Source organism: Microcebus murinus, chromosome 1 (genome assembly GCF_040939455.1).
Source record: "Microcebus murinus isolate Inina chromosome 1, M.murinus_Inina_mat1.0, whole genome shotgun sequence".
Classification (NCBI taxonomy): Eukaryota; Metazoa; Chordata; class Mammalia; order Primates; family Cheirogaleidae; genus Microcebus; species Microcebus murinus.
In genome coordinates, this window is record NC_134104.1 from 28,228,660 (window position 1) to 28,248,436 (window position 19,777).

Genomic DNA, 19,777 nt, shown 5'->3' on the forward strand with positions numbered 1-19,777 from the left:
GATTCCAAGTCACAATTACCCCAACCCTCATCCCCAACTCTCTTACCTTTCCAGACTCCATTGAGACCTGTCTGGTTTCCCCAGATCCGCACACCAGATTCTGGAAAGCAAAGGGTGAATAATAAAATCTGAGGCCATACAGGGTTCAAATCCTGGCTCTTTCATTTAATCACTATGTGACATTGACTAAGTAACCATCTATAAAGTATAAATAATAAAAGACTCATCTCACAAGTCTGTGAAGACAAAAATGCCTGAAATATGTAAAGGACTTAAACAAAAATCTGGCACATATAGAGTGTGCTATCATTATTTGTTATTCATATATATATATATATATATATATATATATATATATATTACTGATGAGCAACCTAGCTCAGAAGGGTTAAGAGTACAGAGACAGACAACAGTTAGTAGAGGACATAGCATAGTGATTTGCAAAGGCTCCTAACTGAACTATTTGAGTTCAAAACATAGCTGTGTGACCTTAAATAAACGACTTAAACTCTCCGTACCTCAGCTTATAATGTACCAAATGGAGGTAATAATTATTCCAACTTCATTGAGTTGTTGTAGTATTCAATAAGTTAATGCCTGAAAAGTACTTAGAACTTGTAGTAAGTTAATTTATTACTAATATTAACTTGCTTGGGAAGGCATTTCTACACTCTTACCTATGCAGGGATGTGTCTTATATGGTCTCTCCTTAGTATTTCACTTTTTCTACAGATTCCACTTTTGTTCATTCTGTTTGGTATTCTCACTCATTTCCACAGGAAGATGTTTCCTCTTCTTTCTTCTGATATGTAATAGAAAGCTTGAGCAGAACTTCAGTCTTCAACCAGATGTGTCCTGGAAGAGAACGGCCTTCCCATCACGAGCAACAGTGATTTGATGCTTCTAATTCCATTTCAATTTCCCCACCAGAGAAATCTATGGCCTGGTGTTTACCAGGAAGAAAATAAAACTTGAAAATCTAAACAAAATTCTTGCAGTGAACCTGGCCAACTGTATCCCATATTCAGGAAAGAGCCTTTCCTTGTTAGGCTTGTTCTGGCCAGGCACTTCAGAAACATTCAACATTCCCACCAATACCCTTTTATTATATTTAAAGCGATTTGACATTTTCCTCTTCCACCTAAGGCCCGAGTCATCTAAAAAAAGCAAAAAACTTACTAATTATGAAAAGTTGTATTTTTTCTTTCAAGAGGAATGGAGCCAGTAAGTAGTCAATGAGTTTGTTTCTAGAGTCTTCCTCAGAAGGTGGTGATGAGGGAGTTGACCAATTTATTCTATTAATTTATGTTTATGTGAGTTTAAATATGGAGGAAGGGATCAGGTAAACAGGATGAAAGTGACTTGTAAATAGAAAATTAAATTCTGAGTTAAATATAAACTTCCCCTTTTAAAGCATGCAGAAACATGGAATTTTAAGTTCACTATTTATAAAATGGGCATGATATAAATTGTTCTTACCTCCCTCAGAAGTTTTCAAATTAAAAATTGAATACTATGTGATTATAGTTTCTAAATTAAGGCACAATCTTAGTTTGTTTTGTATGTCCCATTGATATCTTTGACAAACATCGCTTCCTTTATATAAAAGCAAATTTGCATAACTGTATTTTTAAATTTAATGTATCGCTCATCTCTATAAAGTAAATTACTCTTTTTACAGTGTCTCTTCCAAGGACATGAATGGTTATAATAATATAAACATTGATTAAAGTACATACATGCATAATTCATGTATTATGGCTCACTGATTCAGGGAATAAGTGACCATATGGATAATACCAAGATGTAGACATTTAAAATATCTGCCGGATTTTTTGATCATGCCAATTCACTTTAGGTAGTAGAGACTAAATTACTTGTATCTGCTATGCCTTCATCCTCCACCTACCTCTCTTTCATCCAGGGGCAGAGTCATGTGCTTGATTGTTAATTATAACCACACTTTGTTAGCAGCAATGTTTGCACAAATATAGTTTCTAAAGACTGAAAGACTTTGGGAGCTTTTTGTATTTCCATGGTGATGCACAATAACAAAAAATGTGTTTTCTTGAATGTGTGATTAACCCAGCCTTGATAGACTCTGTGTTGGTATTTCAAAAGTTTGCTAATAACATTCGTGGTGGGTTCATTCGGGTGCCACAGGAATGCCCAAACAAGCTGACTTTAATAGAGAAGAAAACTGCAACTATGTAGTGAGAACTTGCCCTTCCTGTTTTATTGTTAGGGAGAAAAATTATATACTTATTGTTGTTCATCTAATAAATATTTCAGACGCATTTATGAATCGTTAGTGCAGATGCAATCCCCTTTTAATGTCACGAGGTAAAGGAAAAGTAAAACACATTTCAAGTTCTGAGTCTCTCAGTACTACATTGCCTGAATCCTCGTCTATCCACACAATAGATTAACTACCCTCTGTGCATACTGTATATTGCTCAGCCCTTAATATTCTGAAGCTGGACTGAAGCAGTCGTTATCTGTGGCGGTTCCTGGGTGATTTTCAAGCCCAGCACTACACACCCAAGTGGCAGTGACACCGGCTTTCACTGAAGCCTTATTACTCTTAAAAGAGCAATTTGGTTGGTTGCACGGCTATTAGGATCACACAGGCAGCCTGAAAGCTGTCAGTACAACTGCTTCTCATCTTTTTCACATAATCCTGACATCTTTTCTCTTTTCTGCTGGACACAGACATTACTGTTTTTATCATTTTCAATCAAGCTCACCCAGAACGCTGAGGAATATATTCCCAGTGAAAGCAAAGTGGAGAACAGAAATTATTTTATAGCTCCTGGAGTAGAAGCAGTGCTGACTGCGTACTGAGGAGAAGGAGCCGGATCCGTGAAAAAATGTAGCTTGGCTCAGGGCTACATCAGGGAGCTGCTACTTCAGCTGTTAAAGATGGCAAAACAACACCTACCTTGGGTTTTTCAATGATTAATGCTATTTTCATAACCGGGAGGGAAGAGGATGTGAGAAATTTTGTGAAATTAACTTGTGGAAATGTTACCATCAGAGAAAGTGGGGAAAATTACTAGGCTTGAACTTCTCTTCGTTTTGATGCTTTTCTTCTCTGGACCAACTTTGAGCAAGCTGACCCGGACCCCCTGGAAAGGAAAACCCTGGAAGGGGGGTAAGTGATGAAAGTTGTGTGTTAAAGATCTAAATGGAGTTAGCAAGGCGAGCTGATGCTAACTTGAGGACAGCTGAGGGTAGAGGAGCTGCTTTGCTTTGAAATCAGGTTTTATTTCAGGAAAGAGGAGCTGTGTTGTAAGGTAGCTAGAAAGAAGAGTTTTCCTCTTTTATTGATGTAAATATATTTTTGCAATTTTTGGTTTTCTGGGCTTTGAAAGCATTACAATGATTGCTTCTAGCAGGGAGACTATAGGACCAGATGCATGCTGCTCTGGTGCAAGGATATGTGTGTTATCCTTAGGAAGCTGCATTATTTTAAAAAGAAATGGGTTCTGAATATGTTAGATCCCTGAACTGTTGGCAGATTTTGTGAAATAATCAGAGAGATGTCTGAGAAAGGAATGTTATAAAACACAGAGCCACCAACACTAATTTTCTGGCTGACTCTATCAGTGTTGATGTGTTAATAAAGATAAATTGCATTAACTTTATTGAAAAAAAAATCTACTGAATGAGAAAAAAAGCCTGAGTACTGAGTACTTTGGACTGTTGTAATCCATTTTCTTCTGCTGTCAAAAAATTCTTATGGGGTGGGAGAGAATTTTTGAGACTTTGAATCAATTTTTTTGTAAAGTTCAGTTGGTTCTGCATCCCCTGAATGGCATTTGTTTATATTAAACACAAGTTATCAGGTATGTTTGCTATGAATGCTGTAAACCAAAAAAAAATTATGCTGCAAAATATCCCATGAGAGACTTTCTGGACAGTGTTTGTATGTTTGGGGAAAAGTCTTGATGGGAGATATCTGGGGATTTTGCTATGCAGAAGCATTCTTTCTACTTAATGTTGGTAACTTAGCTCTAGAAATATTTTCTGGTTCTCCCCCTCCTTTTGTCTGTACTTTAAATGTTATGATCAGAGGTTAAAGAGAAGCATGAACATTAACAAGAAGTTTTAATAATTTATTACAACAGCTCAGCAGGGTTTTCTAAATACTCAAGCCCCTTCAGTTTGATCTTTCTGTTTCTCCTTTTGTTGCATTAAAGGCATTACAAATCTTCTACCTACTATACCTTTGAGGGAAAAGTTCCAACAGGCACTTAGATTAGATGATTGGTGCAGATCTACCCAGAGGAATGGTGCTGCAAATTATTGTTAGGCCTTGTAAATTATATCACCACATTACTATATTTCCTAGTGTTATCAATGTATTTTTTCCCCTGCAAATTGAAAGCTGTTATTTATGTTAGCCTGCATGGGCAGCTTTGGGTGGCTTAGGATGTAGAGATGTATGGTGTTATGGACTCTAGAGGATGCCAGGAGTGTTAACTTTTACTTCTTATGTACATTTTTCAAAGACCATGCTTATAGTATGTCAAAGTTTAATTTCCTATTTTAAATTTAGCCATGGACTTTGAAGCTCTAAATGGCCAGCAAAAAACAGCTGCAGGATTTTAGGAAAGTTGTTAACCTATTCAGAAAGGTTTATGTCAAAATGCTTGCATGTGTTCCTAGACATTTATTCATTCCACCCTGCTTTAATACAGATGCATTGGATTTCATTTATAAATCAGGTCAGAAAGGTTTCATTTTTGAACATATGACTACTTTTCCAATGTACTTTAACTAGCTCAGCTAGAAATTTGCTAACTCTGTTGCATGTTAAGTTCAGGCATAGGCAATCATAGCAACATATTTTTATATTGTTACAAAGAGTCTTGTGTATTTTGGAAAGGTCAGGCGAGTTACTGGAAAACTTTAAGCATGTTGACTGTCCTTTAAAATTATTTCCCTTTTAGTGCCTCCGTTTGTCGCTTTATATGCACTGCATAAATATTTTGCACAGATTCTGAGTTCTTGAGATGTAGCCTTGCCTTGATATGCATATGTATATGTTGTAAATATTTATTTATTCATGAGCTTGGCTATTGATAGTGCTATGTTATCTTTCACTGGGTTGTAAAATCCTGTTATTTTTCTCTTGGCATGTTGCGCACTCTTTTAAAACATATTTTTACAAGTTTTTCAGTATTATTTTCCTTTTTAGACAGTAAGGGTCCTTATTATTTTGTAAGATACCTAGCAGAGGTATCTATGCATGGGGTAGGGTGAGGGGAGAAGCAATCTTTTTAAATTAAACAGTATGGCCAGAGGCAAAGAGGATCAATGTTCAAAACGCAAAATTGTAAAAAGGTTATTTTAACTACTTTTTCTTGGTTTGCTTCATGTCAATACTAATTCAAGCTTATTCACTTATACAACAGTCTTTAAAACCGGTGCTCTATTTCTAAAAATCCTGGGGAAAAACACCAAGAGCAAAACAACAAAGTTTTCTTCTGAAATGATTTTTTTTTTTTTTGTACTCACATTGCCTATGTGCATTTGTCTTAATCTGATTGAGCAGCTGTCAACCTCCATATGGCAACCTGCCCACGCTGACAATCTCCATTTTTGTTGTATTAACAGGAAGGCAGGGCCAGGGAGTGGCAGCATCATAGACCAGTGTGTAACAGTGGCCTGTGAGGAGTGGTGCAGCACGTGGCCAGGCAGCATCAAACAGATGTCTGGAAGCTGACTTGTTAGAACATTTGGGAAAAAATGCTGATTATTGTTGGCTACCAAGAGATTTTTAAGCTCATCAATGAAGATGAGTCTCAAATATAGGTTAGTAGGCCGGCAAATTTTCCCTCAGGCATATGCTTTTCTATTTAATCACAATATATAAACTCCTTAAGGGAAGGCAGGTATCCCATCTGATTAGGTCAGAGCATGACACAAGTGATCTTAAGAGTTTGCATTTATAGTAAACTAACCAGAAATCCTACCTGCATTGCTGACATCATTAGGATTAAAGAACCTAATAATTATTTTCATTCAATTACCCTCACTGGGAAGAAATTCTAAAAATGTGACTGCTCCATTCACATGAGCATAAGGCTACAGAGAAGGTTACATGGCAGAGGATCAATATATGTAACAAATAGAGAATTATATATGTATAATATATAAACATATAATATATAAATATATACAATATGCACATATATATTATGCAGTTGACTCTTGAACAACAAGGGTTGAACTGTGCAGATCCACTTATATACGGATTTTCTTTCACCTCTGCCACCCGGAGACAGCAAGACCAACCCCTCCTACTACTCAACATGAAGACAATAAGGATGAAGACTTTTATGATGATCCACTTCCGCTAATAGTAAATATTTTTTCTCTTCCTTATGACTTTCTTAATAACATTTTCTTTACTCTAGCTTACTTTATCGTAAGAATACAGTGTACAATACATACAGCATGCAAAATACGTGTCAATCGACTGTTTTCGTTACCTCTAAGGCTTGCAATCCACAGTAAGTTATTAGTAGTTAAGTTTTGGGGGAGCCAAAACTTATAGACAGGGTTTTAACTTTGTGGTTGTCTGTGCCCCTAACCCCAATGTTGTTGAAGAGTCAACTGTGTGAATTTTTGCTATTGGAAATTAGAATTTAAGCCAAGTTTTAATATTTATAGCTACTATTAAACGTGCAAATAGGAGGTAAATAAGTATACATAGAAAAAGTCTAAAAGATGTAGGGGGGTTAAGTTGGCACCAATGATGATAGTGAAAATATTGACCACCTGGTCCAACACAAACACTGACCAATCATAACAGTCATGGACCAAAGTAAGGGGAGGGGCCAAACCTGACTGTCATTAATGAGCTGTTCTCTCTTGCACTTGACCTTGAACCATTTAAACCTCTTTAAAGAGTCTGTTGAAGTCATTTAACCATCTCAGTTATGACATAAGAGTTAAACTATGGCAATGGAGTATGAAGTGATCAAAACTTTTAACAATTCAGAAAAGTATTTTATACAGCACCCATACTTTTTTTTTTTTTTTCATAAATTACGGCAACCAGTAGTCCATGTGTATTTTTGCTAAACAAAGAAGACTTCTCTGGCAGTTAGCTTCCCCCTGCCCTGCCTGTGAAGAATTGGAATGTATTATGAGCACGTACTATGGCATTGAGATATTTCAATTTATGGTGCATTGAAGCACTGACAAGGGAGTACTCAGAGACTGCCATTTTAAATTTTACTTGGTTATCTGCACAGTCCCATGTAATATATTGACAATTATATATAAATTTGTTGGAGTTTGTTGAAGCTACTTTTTAAACTTAAAAGTTAAAAAAAAGTCTTAACTATCTGATGTTGTCTATTACCTATAAGCTCACTGTGATTACGTTGCTTCTGACTATTTATCTAGTTATATGAACTAATAAAAAATGTATTACCTCATACAACACAATATCTCACATTCTTTGTTATTATGTAAAAAATCAATATTTATATTTATAAAATTTGAATACTGATGATTTCCTCTTTCACGAACACTGAAATAACTTAAAGCTTCCTGGTTTAGAGAAACATAAGCAGATCATTATGTCTTTGACATTTTTCCTGAGATGTCCCTTTACTACTATACTAGCCTTCACCCCATATCAAATGTTCTTAAATGGCATACTGAGAATAATATTTCATTTTTTAAGGGATTATGACACCTTATTTAGAGAAGAAGGCATTTGTCAGTTTTTCTAGTGCTTCATTGTTATGTGTCTATGTTTTGTTTACCACTTTGTATGTTATTTGAAAAGAAATTTTGTCTTTGATTAATCTTTGTTAACATACATTCCTGTACCTAATAGATGCTCAATACATATTTGATGAATGAGCAAATTATATAGAAAGATAGACTGGTAATAATGTATTCTATGAAATTTCTTACTTTTAATCTATATGCTGTACCTTACCTTTTCCTGTGACAAAAAAAAATGGAGAAGTCATTTTTTGTCACTTTTACTATAATATATGTCCATTTTTATTTATTTATTTATTTTTTATTTTTTTATTTCAGCATATTATAGGGGTACAGATTTTAAGGTTTCAATAAATGCCCATTCTCTCCCTCCCCCCACAATAAATGTCAATTTTTAATACCCATCTTTATGCAATAAGTTGATTTAATACATTATCTTCCCTACAATTGAAGAGTAAATTCCAAAACCAAGTCTGAATTGAGTATGCATTTTCTATATGCACAAGAGTACTAGAGTATTTTTTAGATACAATAATTGAGATGTATGCATAACAACTATATTAAGATCTGTTGTAAAATTTGCTCATGTTGTCTAGTGTTATTAGAAAAATATCATTTGATAAATTTAGGAAAATTCCATGGTTATGAGATTTTGATAAGAAAAAATTAGGCTCTTGAGAATAATAGATCTGTCTTAATGTTGAAAATTATGTCCTGAGTATTGCTTATCTATAGCCATTTTTGTCTAACTTTTATTCAAATTCAGTTTCACTTTTAACCTCAAAATTTTATTTTAATTTTCTATTTTTTATTAAGGTATGATTGTTGCCATGTTATTAATATACCCTGGGATGTATTCTTTATATTAGGAAAATAGGTGAAAAAAAGTTCTTTGAATTTTACTTACAAATAGTATAAGTACTTTTGTCAGAAATGGGGAAACATACTGCCCTAGGAAGCAGATGTTTAAGAAAATGTTTTGTGGGTTGGTTAATTCATTATAAAGTCTGATTGCGCCTATAAAACGTGTGGTCTGTAAAACATATTAATTCATATCACCCTTATTAGATAAGTGTGTGAATTCTTATATGTGTGTATCTATCAGTTCCTACCCTCCTCAGAGAGGAAAGTCATTAGCCAAATTACACACACACACACACACACACACACACACACACACACACAGAGCTTCGTTTAAAACTTAAAAGGGAAAATAAAGATATTTGAAGAGGTTATTTAATTTTAAAAAGTGACATAAATTGACAGTAATAAAATGCCTTAGATATATTAGCAATGGGGTTCATGAATCCATACTTAAAACTGTGTCAGCACTTCCATTATAAGCTACATTTTCAAAGGGTTTACAACTTAGCCATAAAATTTTTGCCTCAGGGTGGATCATGGCTAACATTAGGCCTTGGTCCCAGAGCAATTTCATTTCCTTAGTTTTCAAATTCAACTTTCAAAGTTAGTTGAGTGTTAAAAAGCTAAAAAAAAAAGAAAGTGCATTTTCACAGGCTTTATTACTTGAAAAGGAATTAAAATTTCAAAACAGGAATTCAAAAAGTGTGGAGAGTTTATGATAAGATTTGTTTGCTCAAGTCAATTGAAGATTATGTGAATCAGATAGTGACCTTGATCAGTCAAGAGTGGGGATCTTTTAGCTTAAGTATTTTAGTTTGATTAAGAAACCAAGGTCATCCAAAACAAGGCATAATACTTCTGTAAAGGCAAGAAAATAAGCATATTACATCCAAAAGCCATTACATTTTCAGAGACCAGAGGATTCATCAGCACCTATGGCCTTATGGAAAGTTATCTTTCAGCCATTTTGTCACACTAGTCCCTAGGATCACCTTTGTCCAAGAGTAGAATTTAAGAAATGAAACTGAAAGATGACAATTCCAGACTTACAATGTAAAAGTAAAATCAAAGTTCTTAACTGGTGTATTAGAAATGATATGCAACTTCACCAAAGAAAGGGATTTTTAGATTTATTCCACTTTGACTTTTTGAAAGCCGTTTATTAAGTAAATATTCAAGCTTGCTTTGTCAAGGTTACTGATATTATATAAACAGGTTTCTGTCCTCTAAGAACTTGTAATTTATGAGTCTTAAGACTTTTTTACCCTTTCTTGGGGGAGGGCTATTATCTCCAACTAAAATAAATGATTATGATGTTAAAAATGAAACTAAAGTAAACTTAAATTGCACTTGCTGCTTTTTCAGGGGGAAAAAAGTACAAATATCCAAATTATATTCTGAAATTATCCTGTCCTTGAAATCATATCAAAATCTCATTTTAGGGTAAAATTAGGTAAGCTCCAGCATTCAATCTGTTCTTCAAATCATTTATTAACTTCTGGATTAGTTTTTTTTTTTTTATGTTTGCTTATTTCTTTTGTTTGTTTCTACTTTTGTTCTTTTGGAAAATTGAGAATATGGGCTTTGAAAGTACAGAAATGTTTCTATTCTTGTCTTTACCATATCTCAAAGTATCTTTAGCTATTGAATATAGGTAACAATTTTCCTTAACATATAAATTTCAAATAATCTATTTAGGAATTTTGATGCATGGAGGGTTGTGGTGAGATAGTCTAGGAAACACTCTATATCCCAGGATAAGAGGGAGAAAGCATCTGTACCTGACAATAGGGGAAAGTAGTTGTGAACTCATTTCTTTACAGGCAGGATGTGATTTATAATTAACACATTTAGTTTGAAATCTAGTCTAATTTGCTGTAAAAAAAAATCTACACATCAAAATAAGTCTATCCCATGTGCTTCAGATTTCATTTTGTAATGAAATCCTTTTGTAGAAGTAAGTATGATTCAGTTCACTCTTATTTACTCAATTCACTCTTATGCAAACACAAAAATAAAAACTTTGTATAGATTTACCAATAATATTTATTTGAATGGCTACATTTGAACTTAATATTCATACAAAATGCTAAGTTCATATGCCTATACTCTTACATAGAGAAAATATTTATCTGGTATTATTATTATTATCATTCAGGAAAATAAAAATATATAATGAGTTCATTCAGTATTGTCAGTTTACAGCTCTTGATATGTTGCCAAGGTAAGGTTCAGAAATTCATTCCTTCTGTCAATTTATGAAGAGTTCACCATATCAGCTATTAGGACAGACCCTACATATGCTCTGTGGAATCCCTTTCATATCAATGTCAAAAGCTCTGTCAGGAAAGAAGTAGTTATCAAGCTGGGCAAAGTCCAAGATTATGTTCTGGAGACAGGGGCATATCATGAAATCTCTAATGTAATAGTTGGCAGCTAATAAAGAATTTATTTTAGGGCAATAAGACACATAACTGAAGTGCCTTCTACAATCCATCGAGGCCTGAGAATTGCTCCTGGCTAACTAGCACAGATTTTCATTTATCTAACATAATGTCCCATTTCTCTTTAGGGACTTCACAGACCAGCATAGAGAAATACACAGGGATTTGGGTTGAGGTTGTTGATTGCTAAGTGTAATGAGTTACATTTAATGCGTTGTTAGATGAAGATCTTTACTGATTGTGTATTTCTACTTGAAGCCCCTAAAGAAGTTACAAACATAATTTGTACATTCAAAGTAGAATAATATATACTGTGCTATTAACAAAATATTTTAAGTCCTTCTATTATATCCACATACTATGCTTATATAGTATAGTAGGAAAACTACAAGATATGCATTCATTCATTTAACAAATACCTTGTACTATACATGATCTTGTAAATCATGTGTCTCCTGTTTTTAGGCTTTGAATAGGCAAATAAAAAAAGGAAAGTTATTTCAAACATTAATAACTACAAATAAGGGCAGGAAGGCATACAGCTATAAGCTATATGTGTATGTAGCTGAGTTGGATATGTTTTCTTTTTATTTTCCTTTTCTTTTTTAAAGGACATTCTCTGTGCCAAACTTTGTACTATGAAATTTCCTTGAGTTGTTTAGTTTTGTATTATCTCTATCTGAAAGGTACTATTATTTGCATCATCCTCATTTATCGAAAGAAAGTAACAATTTGACTAAGGTTATATAGTACTATATTTTTCAGCTGGATATCCAACCCAGGCAAAATGACATAATCAAGTATCTCACACTGATTCCAATGGGCAATGAGAATTATGAAAAATAACAACAGAGTCAGTTACATATAGCTTTAAGAATTAGGTGAACAAACTAGAATTTATAGAACTTAAAATAAAAGATCATTGTAGGACTTGGTAAGACAAGTCAAGCTTAGAGAACTATATCTGGTGCCAGCTACTTGGGTGACTAATATTCATACCCCTCACACTGAGTACTTCTACCTCTTTACACTTACAGGATTTATTTTATGATATCTTGAAAACAAAACCAACGACATATAATCATGTACTAAAATAAAAGTTCAAGTTGTGGTGTTGGTCTTCATCTCTCAGTGTGAAGAATTTAATCTATGATGTCACTGATACTGAAAACTTTACTGACAACTGTTTATTTGCCTTATATAAAATGTATTGTGCAAATCACCTTGTAAGTGGTTTATTCGACAGTTCAAAATACTTTGCACCAAAATTTTTAAGAATTTTATATTACCACTTTAATAAATTGGTGTATGTAGATATATGCAAAAGTATATAGTAAATTTAAAGAAATTAGTATATAATTATGGATATAAATATATTCTGTATAATCCATTTTTTATACTTGTTGCATTTCACTATATGAATATATATAAAATTATGTGCTTTGCTTCATTTATCAGTTAAATAAGTTGTCAATTATACAATAAATTTTTATACAAGTTTCATAGAGATATAAACACGTAGCTTGAAGCCTCAAATATATGTTCTAAAAAGAGTTCTTCAAATTATAATTATGTTATTGGATGATCTTTAAGATTTAATGTTATAATTTTAAATGCCTTATATATAGATAAAAGTATGATTTTATTCATCTGTTTGGAGAATCGTAGGCAAGCTGATGGGTACACTAGTTAAATAATTTTGAAGTGATAGTATGTTTTTCCAAAACAAAAAAATTAACTTAAAATAATTCAGTTTTATCTGTAAATTGAACTCACTGTTAATTAGATCTGAATGGACTCTAAGTAATAAAATGATTAATATTAATTAGTATACTGAGAAGATACATTCTTGTATACCCTATTTGTACTATAAATTATTGTAATTTTGATTGCAGCAATCTTGTTTCCAATATCTTGCAGATACATATAAAGCCAATTAAAATAACTTTGTGGTGTGGCAGCTCACATTTGCTAAACTTACTTGAGACAATCATAAAAAAAACCAGAGATGCTGAATTTCTGCTCACATCTCTGCCATTTACTATTACTCTTGAGATGAGTTATTTGACTTCTGTGATTCTCAGCATTTTAACAGGGTTATTTTGTTTGGAACAAATAACATAGTGTATGTAAAGTATTAATAACTAGCAATGGGCTTTCAATAAATATTTTCTTTGGGAAAAACATACTCAAATATTTTACTTATTATTAGTATTGCACACACACCTTCCTAAAATTTAATTGCTAGCATTTATTGAGAACTTCTTTTGTGCCAGCTTGTGTTAAATGCATTCCATGCATAATCTTATTTAATTCTATCTCTCTATATTAAGCATTACTTTTCTTTTACTATACAACTCAAATAGCCAAATCTGTTTTTTTCCTCCTCATTTGAATTCATCTATCTGTATTTTAGGCTCATCAAAGATGTAAAACTGTTAGATGCATACTATTATTTTTTATTTTATCCAAATAAAATGCTATCGCTATTCATTACCTCAGTCAATTAAGTACTAACATCACATCTGGTTTAAAATAAAGGTACATGTGTCTATGAGTAAGAGCATATTTTGATACTATTGACAGTGTAGAACAAAACAACAACAAATATATTTTAAGAAATCCAACAAGATAGGCTTAGGTAACATGTATATTATCAGTTCTATACAGTATATATAAAATTGGAGTATTCACAAGGGCAAACTTGGAATTGAATGAGCCAGGTCCACAACCAGATGGCAAGAAAAACTTTCAAGCTGTTCCATTTGAAAATTGATTTTTAGATTTCCACGTGGTGCATTACATTATAAGTTCAAATTAATTTTAAACTTTTAATTTTTCATCCGAGTCTTCATGACTCTAGCACATGCTTCCTTATCTATCTTTTTGCCAGTGAATCTAAAATGGGCACCAAACAGCTTTTCACTCTACATTAAATACACATGGAATAGCACTTAACTGTGGGCATTTTGAACTCCTCGCAATAAAAGTTTTAAGGGATAAGAAGCTTTTTCTATTTCAGTGTCACTATTAGTCTGAATAATACATAAACATTGAGAAATGGTAGAAGTTCTACTGAGGATTGTGACATAACTTCAATACAATTTTCTGTCATTATCACAGTTGCCAAGCTTGGTATACTAGTAAGCCTCACACCACGCTAAATGTTCAATGTCACTGTCTTATGTTTTCTTCCCTCCCTCCCATCAGGGCCTTATTTAAATGAAGAAATTAAAAGATGAAATTTGGGTACTTATAGAAGTACTTTGAGATGTCAAGAGTTGAACACTAAAAAAAGAACAAAGGTTGTTTCTCTAGCTTCAAAAACCACAAGGGATGGATAAATGCTATTGAGACCTGACACACATGATGGTCTCCTTAAACTGAAACGATGGTCTTTTCCAGTCAGACCCAGTTAATGTGGTTGCTCGTGTGTACCTTAAGTGGACAATGAAGTTCATTGTTAAAAAAAAAAAAAAAAAAAAAAAGTACAGCTACTTACTTAGGGTGGTTTTTAAAAAGGTCACTGTAAATGAGTACATTTGGAAGGTTAATAGGGCAGAAAACTGAACAGGGATTTTCTCTCTCATACAACCAATTGGCAATTGCTTTAATCCTTTTTATCTAATAGCATGGTTTTTATGTCCTGATTATTCAAGGAAGAGAACATTAAGTCATTTGTACAATGTGTAGATTCAAATCACATCTTAAGGTCCAGGTGAATCTGATCATTTTTAAATATAATACTTTATTCAGCACTGTACTGTGAACACTCTTTTATATTTTGATATTTTAGACTATCACAATAGCTCAGAGTCTTCATTATGAATATAAACTATTATGGTATCAAAGCAAAAAAGAGCCCATTAGCAAAATTTCACAGTCATTGTAGTGTAGATCAAAGTGAATTTGCTATAGGATGCATTTCCAGATATGTAAATAATTTTTAAGTTAATGAAATCATGACTAAGTTGATAAAAGAGAGTCTGATTATGCCATTATTCCTCGACACTTCCTTTAGTTTCATTTTTAAAGTAATGTAAAAACTACCTTCCAAATGTGTGGGAATGTCAAGTATCAGACCATACTCATAAACAGAGGATGGTTGTAGCCTGGATTTTATATATATATATATATATATATATATATATATATATATATATATATATATATATATATTTAATTCTTTTATTTGCATTTTAATTAGTTTATAAGCCAAAGCATTAATGTTGAATAGATTTCTCCCTTGCTTTTTCATGAATGCCATTTGAGGTACAGAGATGTTATAAAAACTAAAACTAAAAAGCCAAAATATTTTAAAAACCTATGTTTTGATATTGTTAATAGTCAAATATTTCTATGAGCAAATTTGACACCAGAAACACCAGGAAAGGCATTGGGAAGCAAGCATAATTGTTCCTTGACCAAAAAGGAATGGCATAAGCTTGAATAACTATAATAATAAAAGATATGTGGGTATAAATTATGATTTATCAGAGAAATATTTAAGATTCAATTATTCTGAGCCTAGCCATATTGTAGAAAACATATTTCTAATTTGAGAAATGAACCATGTGTCTTTAAGTATAATTCCAGGAACATTAGGCAACTGAGAAAAAGCATATTGAAAAACCTGAATACAATATTTTAATGATCAACTTTCAGTAATGCTGAATATTTTATTCTACATTTTCTGGAGATTTCTGGTCTTGGAAAATAGCAATTGTTTACAAATTTTAGTAATTATCATAGCATGTAACAGAAGCTAGATCCTAAGTAAGCTTAAAGGTTAAGATAAATTCATTTTTCATCTAAAAAATAGCATATGATCAATGTATAGAAACAGTAGAAATGGGAGGAAAGCTTTAAAGACAATAAAAATTACTGTAAATATTCCCCATACAAATGAATTGTCACTTTAGTCTTACCATCTAAGAATGATCACTTTAACCCTGTTCAGGATTTGTCTTGGCGTTCATATGCATGTAGATAAAAAGATAGGTAGATAGATATATGTGTGTGTGTATATATACACATAGTAGTAAACATATGTATTAATTACATTGCATAATGCAAATATATAATACAAAGTATACATACAGAATTATCCTATATATATATGATTTTGTATCTTTTTTATTTTATTTAATTTTAGATTATGTTCAATGTTATGAATATCTTAGTATAAATCTGATTGTTCCCTTGGCAAAGTTTCTACAAGTAGAATTATTGCCTTAAAAAGATAAGATCTTTTTAAGGCTCTTGATTCATAATGCCAAAGAGCATTTCAAAAAGGAGTGTTAAGTTAAAACCAACCTGAATTTCATTTAAATAACAAATGCGTTTTTAATAGTTTAGAATAATATAATTTATTTTTTCAATTTGATATACAAAGAGTATACTCTTATTTATATTAAATATATTATATTGTAGTGTACTTGAATTATATATATAAATATACTTGTTAGCTGTACATAGCTTATATTTTATGAACTTTCTCCCAATTTAATATTTGAAGTACATACTTTTATCAACTTTTTTTCCAATTTAAGTACATAAAAAATGCTTTCAAATTTGACAACAACAGAGTATTAAAAACTAGCTAGGATTTTGGTGAGTAGAGTCATAGTTTAATGTCATAAAAAGTATAAATTCATTAAAAAGCATCCCTTGATACTATTAACCAGTATTTAATAAGAATCTTTCATATATTAGAAGTAGAAGATGATCGTTAGAACCTAACATTATAAGATCTAGCCTGCATAAATATAAACACGTTAAATTAATTCTGAATGGCTTAAATATCATTGGCATCAGTTTATGTAAAAAGAAATTCCAATTTAAGCAGGCAATATGATGTGAGTGTTAAGAAAAAGTAGACAAATCTACATTTTGGCTACATTCATATAATATGCAGATTTCAGGAAGAAACAGTCTGGATGCCATGCTTTTTGCAATATCGGATTAAAAAACGTATAGACAATGGTGAATAGGGTGGTGAAAAGTTTGAAAAACTTTTCTTAAGAAGGGTGTAAAAAAAGTAGTTGATAACCCTGAGCAATGGCAAATAAGATCACTTTTTTCAGAGTCATGGGGAAATAAGGAAAGAATTAGCCTGATGCTTCAAAATGAAAGGAAAGGAAAGGTTTGCCTTAGATGCTTAAATAGATACTTAAAAGTATGTTCAAAAAACAAAAAGAAGAAGAAGAAAAGAAAAGAAAAAAATGAAAGAAAATAAGGAAAACTTCACTGAATTAATTGATGATTTAGGAGACCCCAGATTTCAAATCAATGCAAGGAAATAATGGCTTAATGACTAGACATCTTCTGAAAATGATATATCTTATCTATCATGTGGGCATTGATATTTATTGTCACTAGAAGTTGGAGCAGAGCAGAATCTTCAATATGAAGAGAGATTATATTCCCATCCAATTCTCAGATTCCATGGATATTTAAAATGAAAATAAAACGGAGTCCTGCTGATTATGTCATAAAATAATTTGAAGATATTCCCAGAAGTATTAATTGTAGTAACTGGATAATTTGATAAAAATCCAGCATTGTGTACTAACAAGGATTTTTAAAACATTTAAAAATATTTTTTCTCTAAATTTGTATATTAATTCCCTCATATAACATATTTCATTTTATTTTTTAACATATGTTATTAGTCGTCGTACATCTCCAGCCTCATAAAGAATGGCAACTGATAACAATACTTTAAAAGAGATGGCTAAGCAAGCCAACAGATAGGTTTGCGAGAATTCCAGAATCCCCACAGTAGACAAGACTCAATGGACCAGAGCAAGTCAGTTAACAAACTGCACACTCACAGCCCAGCAAACAGCAGGAGCCTGGGTGTGATAGCTCCATTCCCCCTGCCTTAAATCACCCACAGGGTCAGGTGTTGCTACACGGGCTGTAGCAAAGGAACCTGGGGACAGGTGCTCAGAATCTTTTATGGCAAACAGTAAATGTACCATTCCTTTCCACTGGGACATAAATAACTGTAAGTTAGTCATTTGACTTACTTAGTAGCCTGACCTGGTGCAGGGACAGTTCCCACTCAGAAGATAATTTGCATTTTGGTGCACTCAGCAAGGACTTGCAGGGAATCCTATCCATGGTAGGATTGTTGTCTAGAAATTAGTAGAAACTCTTAATCTAAATTTAAAAGTAATTTTCTTCAAGTTAAACATTTATTCCAAATTGGGGGTGGGGGTGAGACTCAGTTCAGAGCCATTCTTTTAAACCCTTCAAAGTCCCTTTGACTTACTTTTTCAGGAGCAGCAATGCATTTGTTTAAGATACCATGAAACTTAGTCTCCCTCGTGACCACACAGGAGCATTTTCAAAAAAGCTAACTATTGTCAAAAGAAGCTGGCTTTCAGGAATCCAGTTAATTATAAAAAATACATAATACACGTCCACAACATTTATCTGAATACTAGAGTGTAAAAACATAGTACTTCCAAGTCAATATTTGTATCAACATCTTATTATAGATATGTGAGGTTTTTTAAGGCCATGTTTCAAAGTTAATTATAAAACAATATAACACATACAAGAATTATACATTCACCTGAGAGAGGCACTATGAGATATAAACCAAATGAAGTAGGTTTTCTGTATCTTTGAACACCTTATATTCTAAGGAGGAATATAAAATAAAATAAAATTTTGCATATTAGCAGAAGAGAGAGATGCATACAATTAATTTCAGAGATAAACAATGCTCATAACTGAACAAAGTGGAAGAGGAATAAAGGATATTCCTTATATCATAAGACTAGACTTTATTGTGAATTTTTTGAAATAAGTATTTTTGGTACCACTAAATAGCATTTCTTGATAGTGTAATTATCATGCCTGTATGAATATTTGAGCTTTCCAATATACTGTTTTTATTTTTGCTCCTCTTGCAATGTCATTCGAGAATGTCTTAGTACTTAATTTTGTGACAGAAATGTAAGTGGTAAGGATATTCCCCCATTCTGCTTAAATAAAAACATGTTTTCCTTAAAAATAATAATAACATTGAATTTTCTTAGAGTTTCAGAATCTAAATACAATCCTCATTCTTATAACATTTGTAAAAACTAAAAAAAAAAAAATATCATCATTAAGAGCAATTTGTGTAAAGAAGCTAAGGTCTGAATTTCAATGGCCCATCCTCATAGAAATTCTACTTTGGATGACTAAATCCCATCGATTCATTTTGATATTACATATAAATGAAAATACCAAATGTCTTTTGCTTTGTCAGTGAAAAAGTAGTTTGGGCTTAACAAATGGTCCAGTGATGTCTATTTGGAAGCTTCATGACATATTAAAGCAGTTGATGAGGTACAATTTGTTGTGAGGTCGCATCTGATTGATGGTTTACTATCTACCACGGCCTCATCTGCTCTGGTATTCCCATAATAAATGTTCATCACTAGACAGTGCTAAATGTGCTCTATCTAAATCATTCGTTACTTATAACAAGTTTCAGTATATATGAATCAAATGTTGTTTATAGTTGTCTTCAACAGGATTTATCATTTTGAAGCTTTTCTACCACTTCAAATGGAATAACTAAGATATAGATTTTTGAGTAAGTGTTTTGAGCTCATGTGTGGTAATGTACCAAGAATTCGGAGGAAAAAAAGTAAATATTTATTATTATTATGAAAGTCACACTTAGGATTAAAGATAACATGGGGTTTTGTAAC

At 32.4% G+C, this 19,777-nt stretch overlaps 1 protein-coding gene across 11 annotated transcripts in view; it reads left to right on the forward strand.

The window, feature by feature from the left end:
• Window positions 1–956: 956 nt before the first annotated feature.
• Window positions 957–19,777, forward strand: part of ROBO2 (roundabout guidance receptor 2) — a 1,246,890-nt gene continuing 1,228,069 nt past the window's right edge. For all 11 annotated transcript variants that reach the window (XM_076000825.1, XM_076000828.1, XM_076000830.1 and 8 more), the window contains exon 1: window positions 957–3,154. In XM_076000825.1, the coding sequence (XP_075856940.1) occupies window positions 3,025–3,154 (130 nt within the window). In that variant the 5' untranslated portion in view covers window positions 957–3,024. The remainder of the gene's footprint in view (window positions 3,155–19,777) is intronic.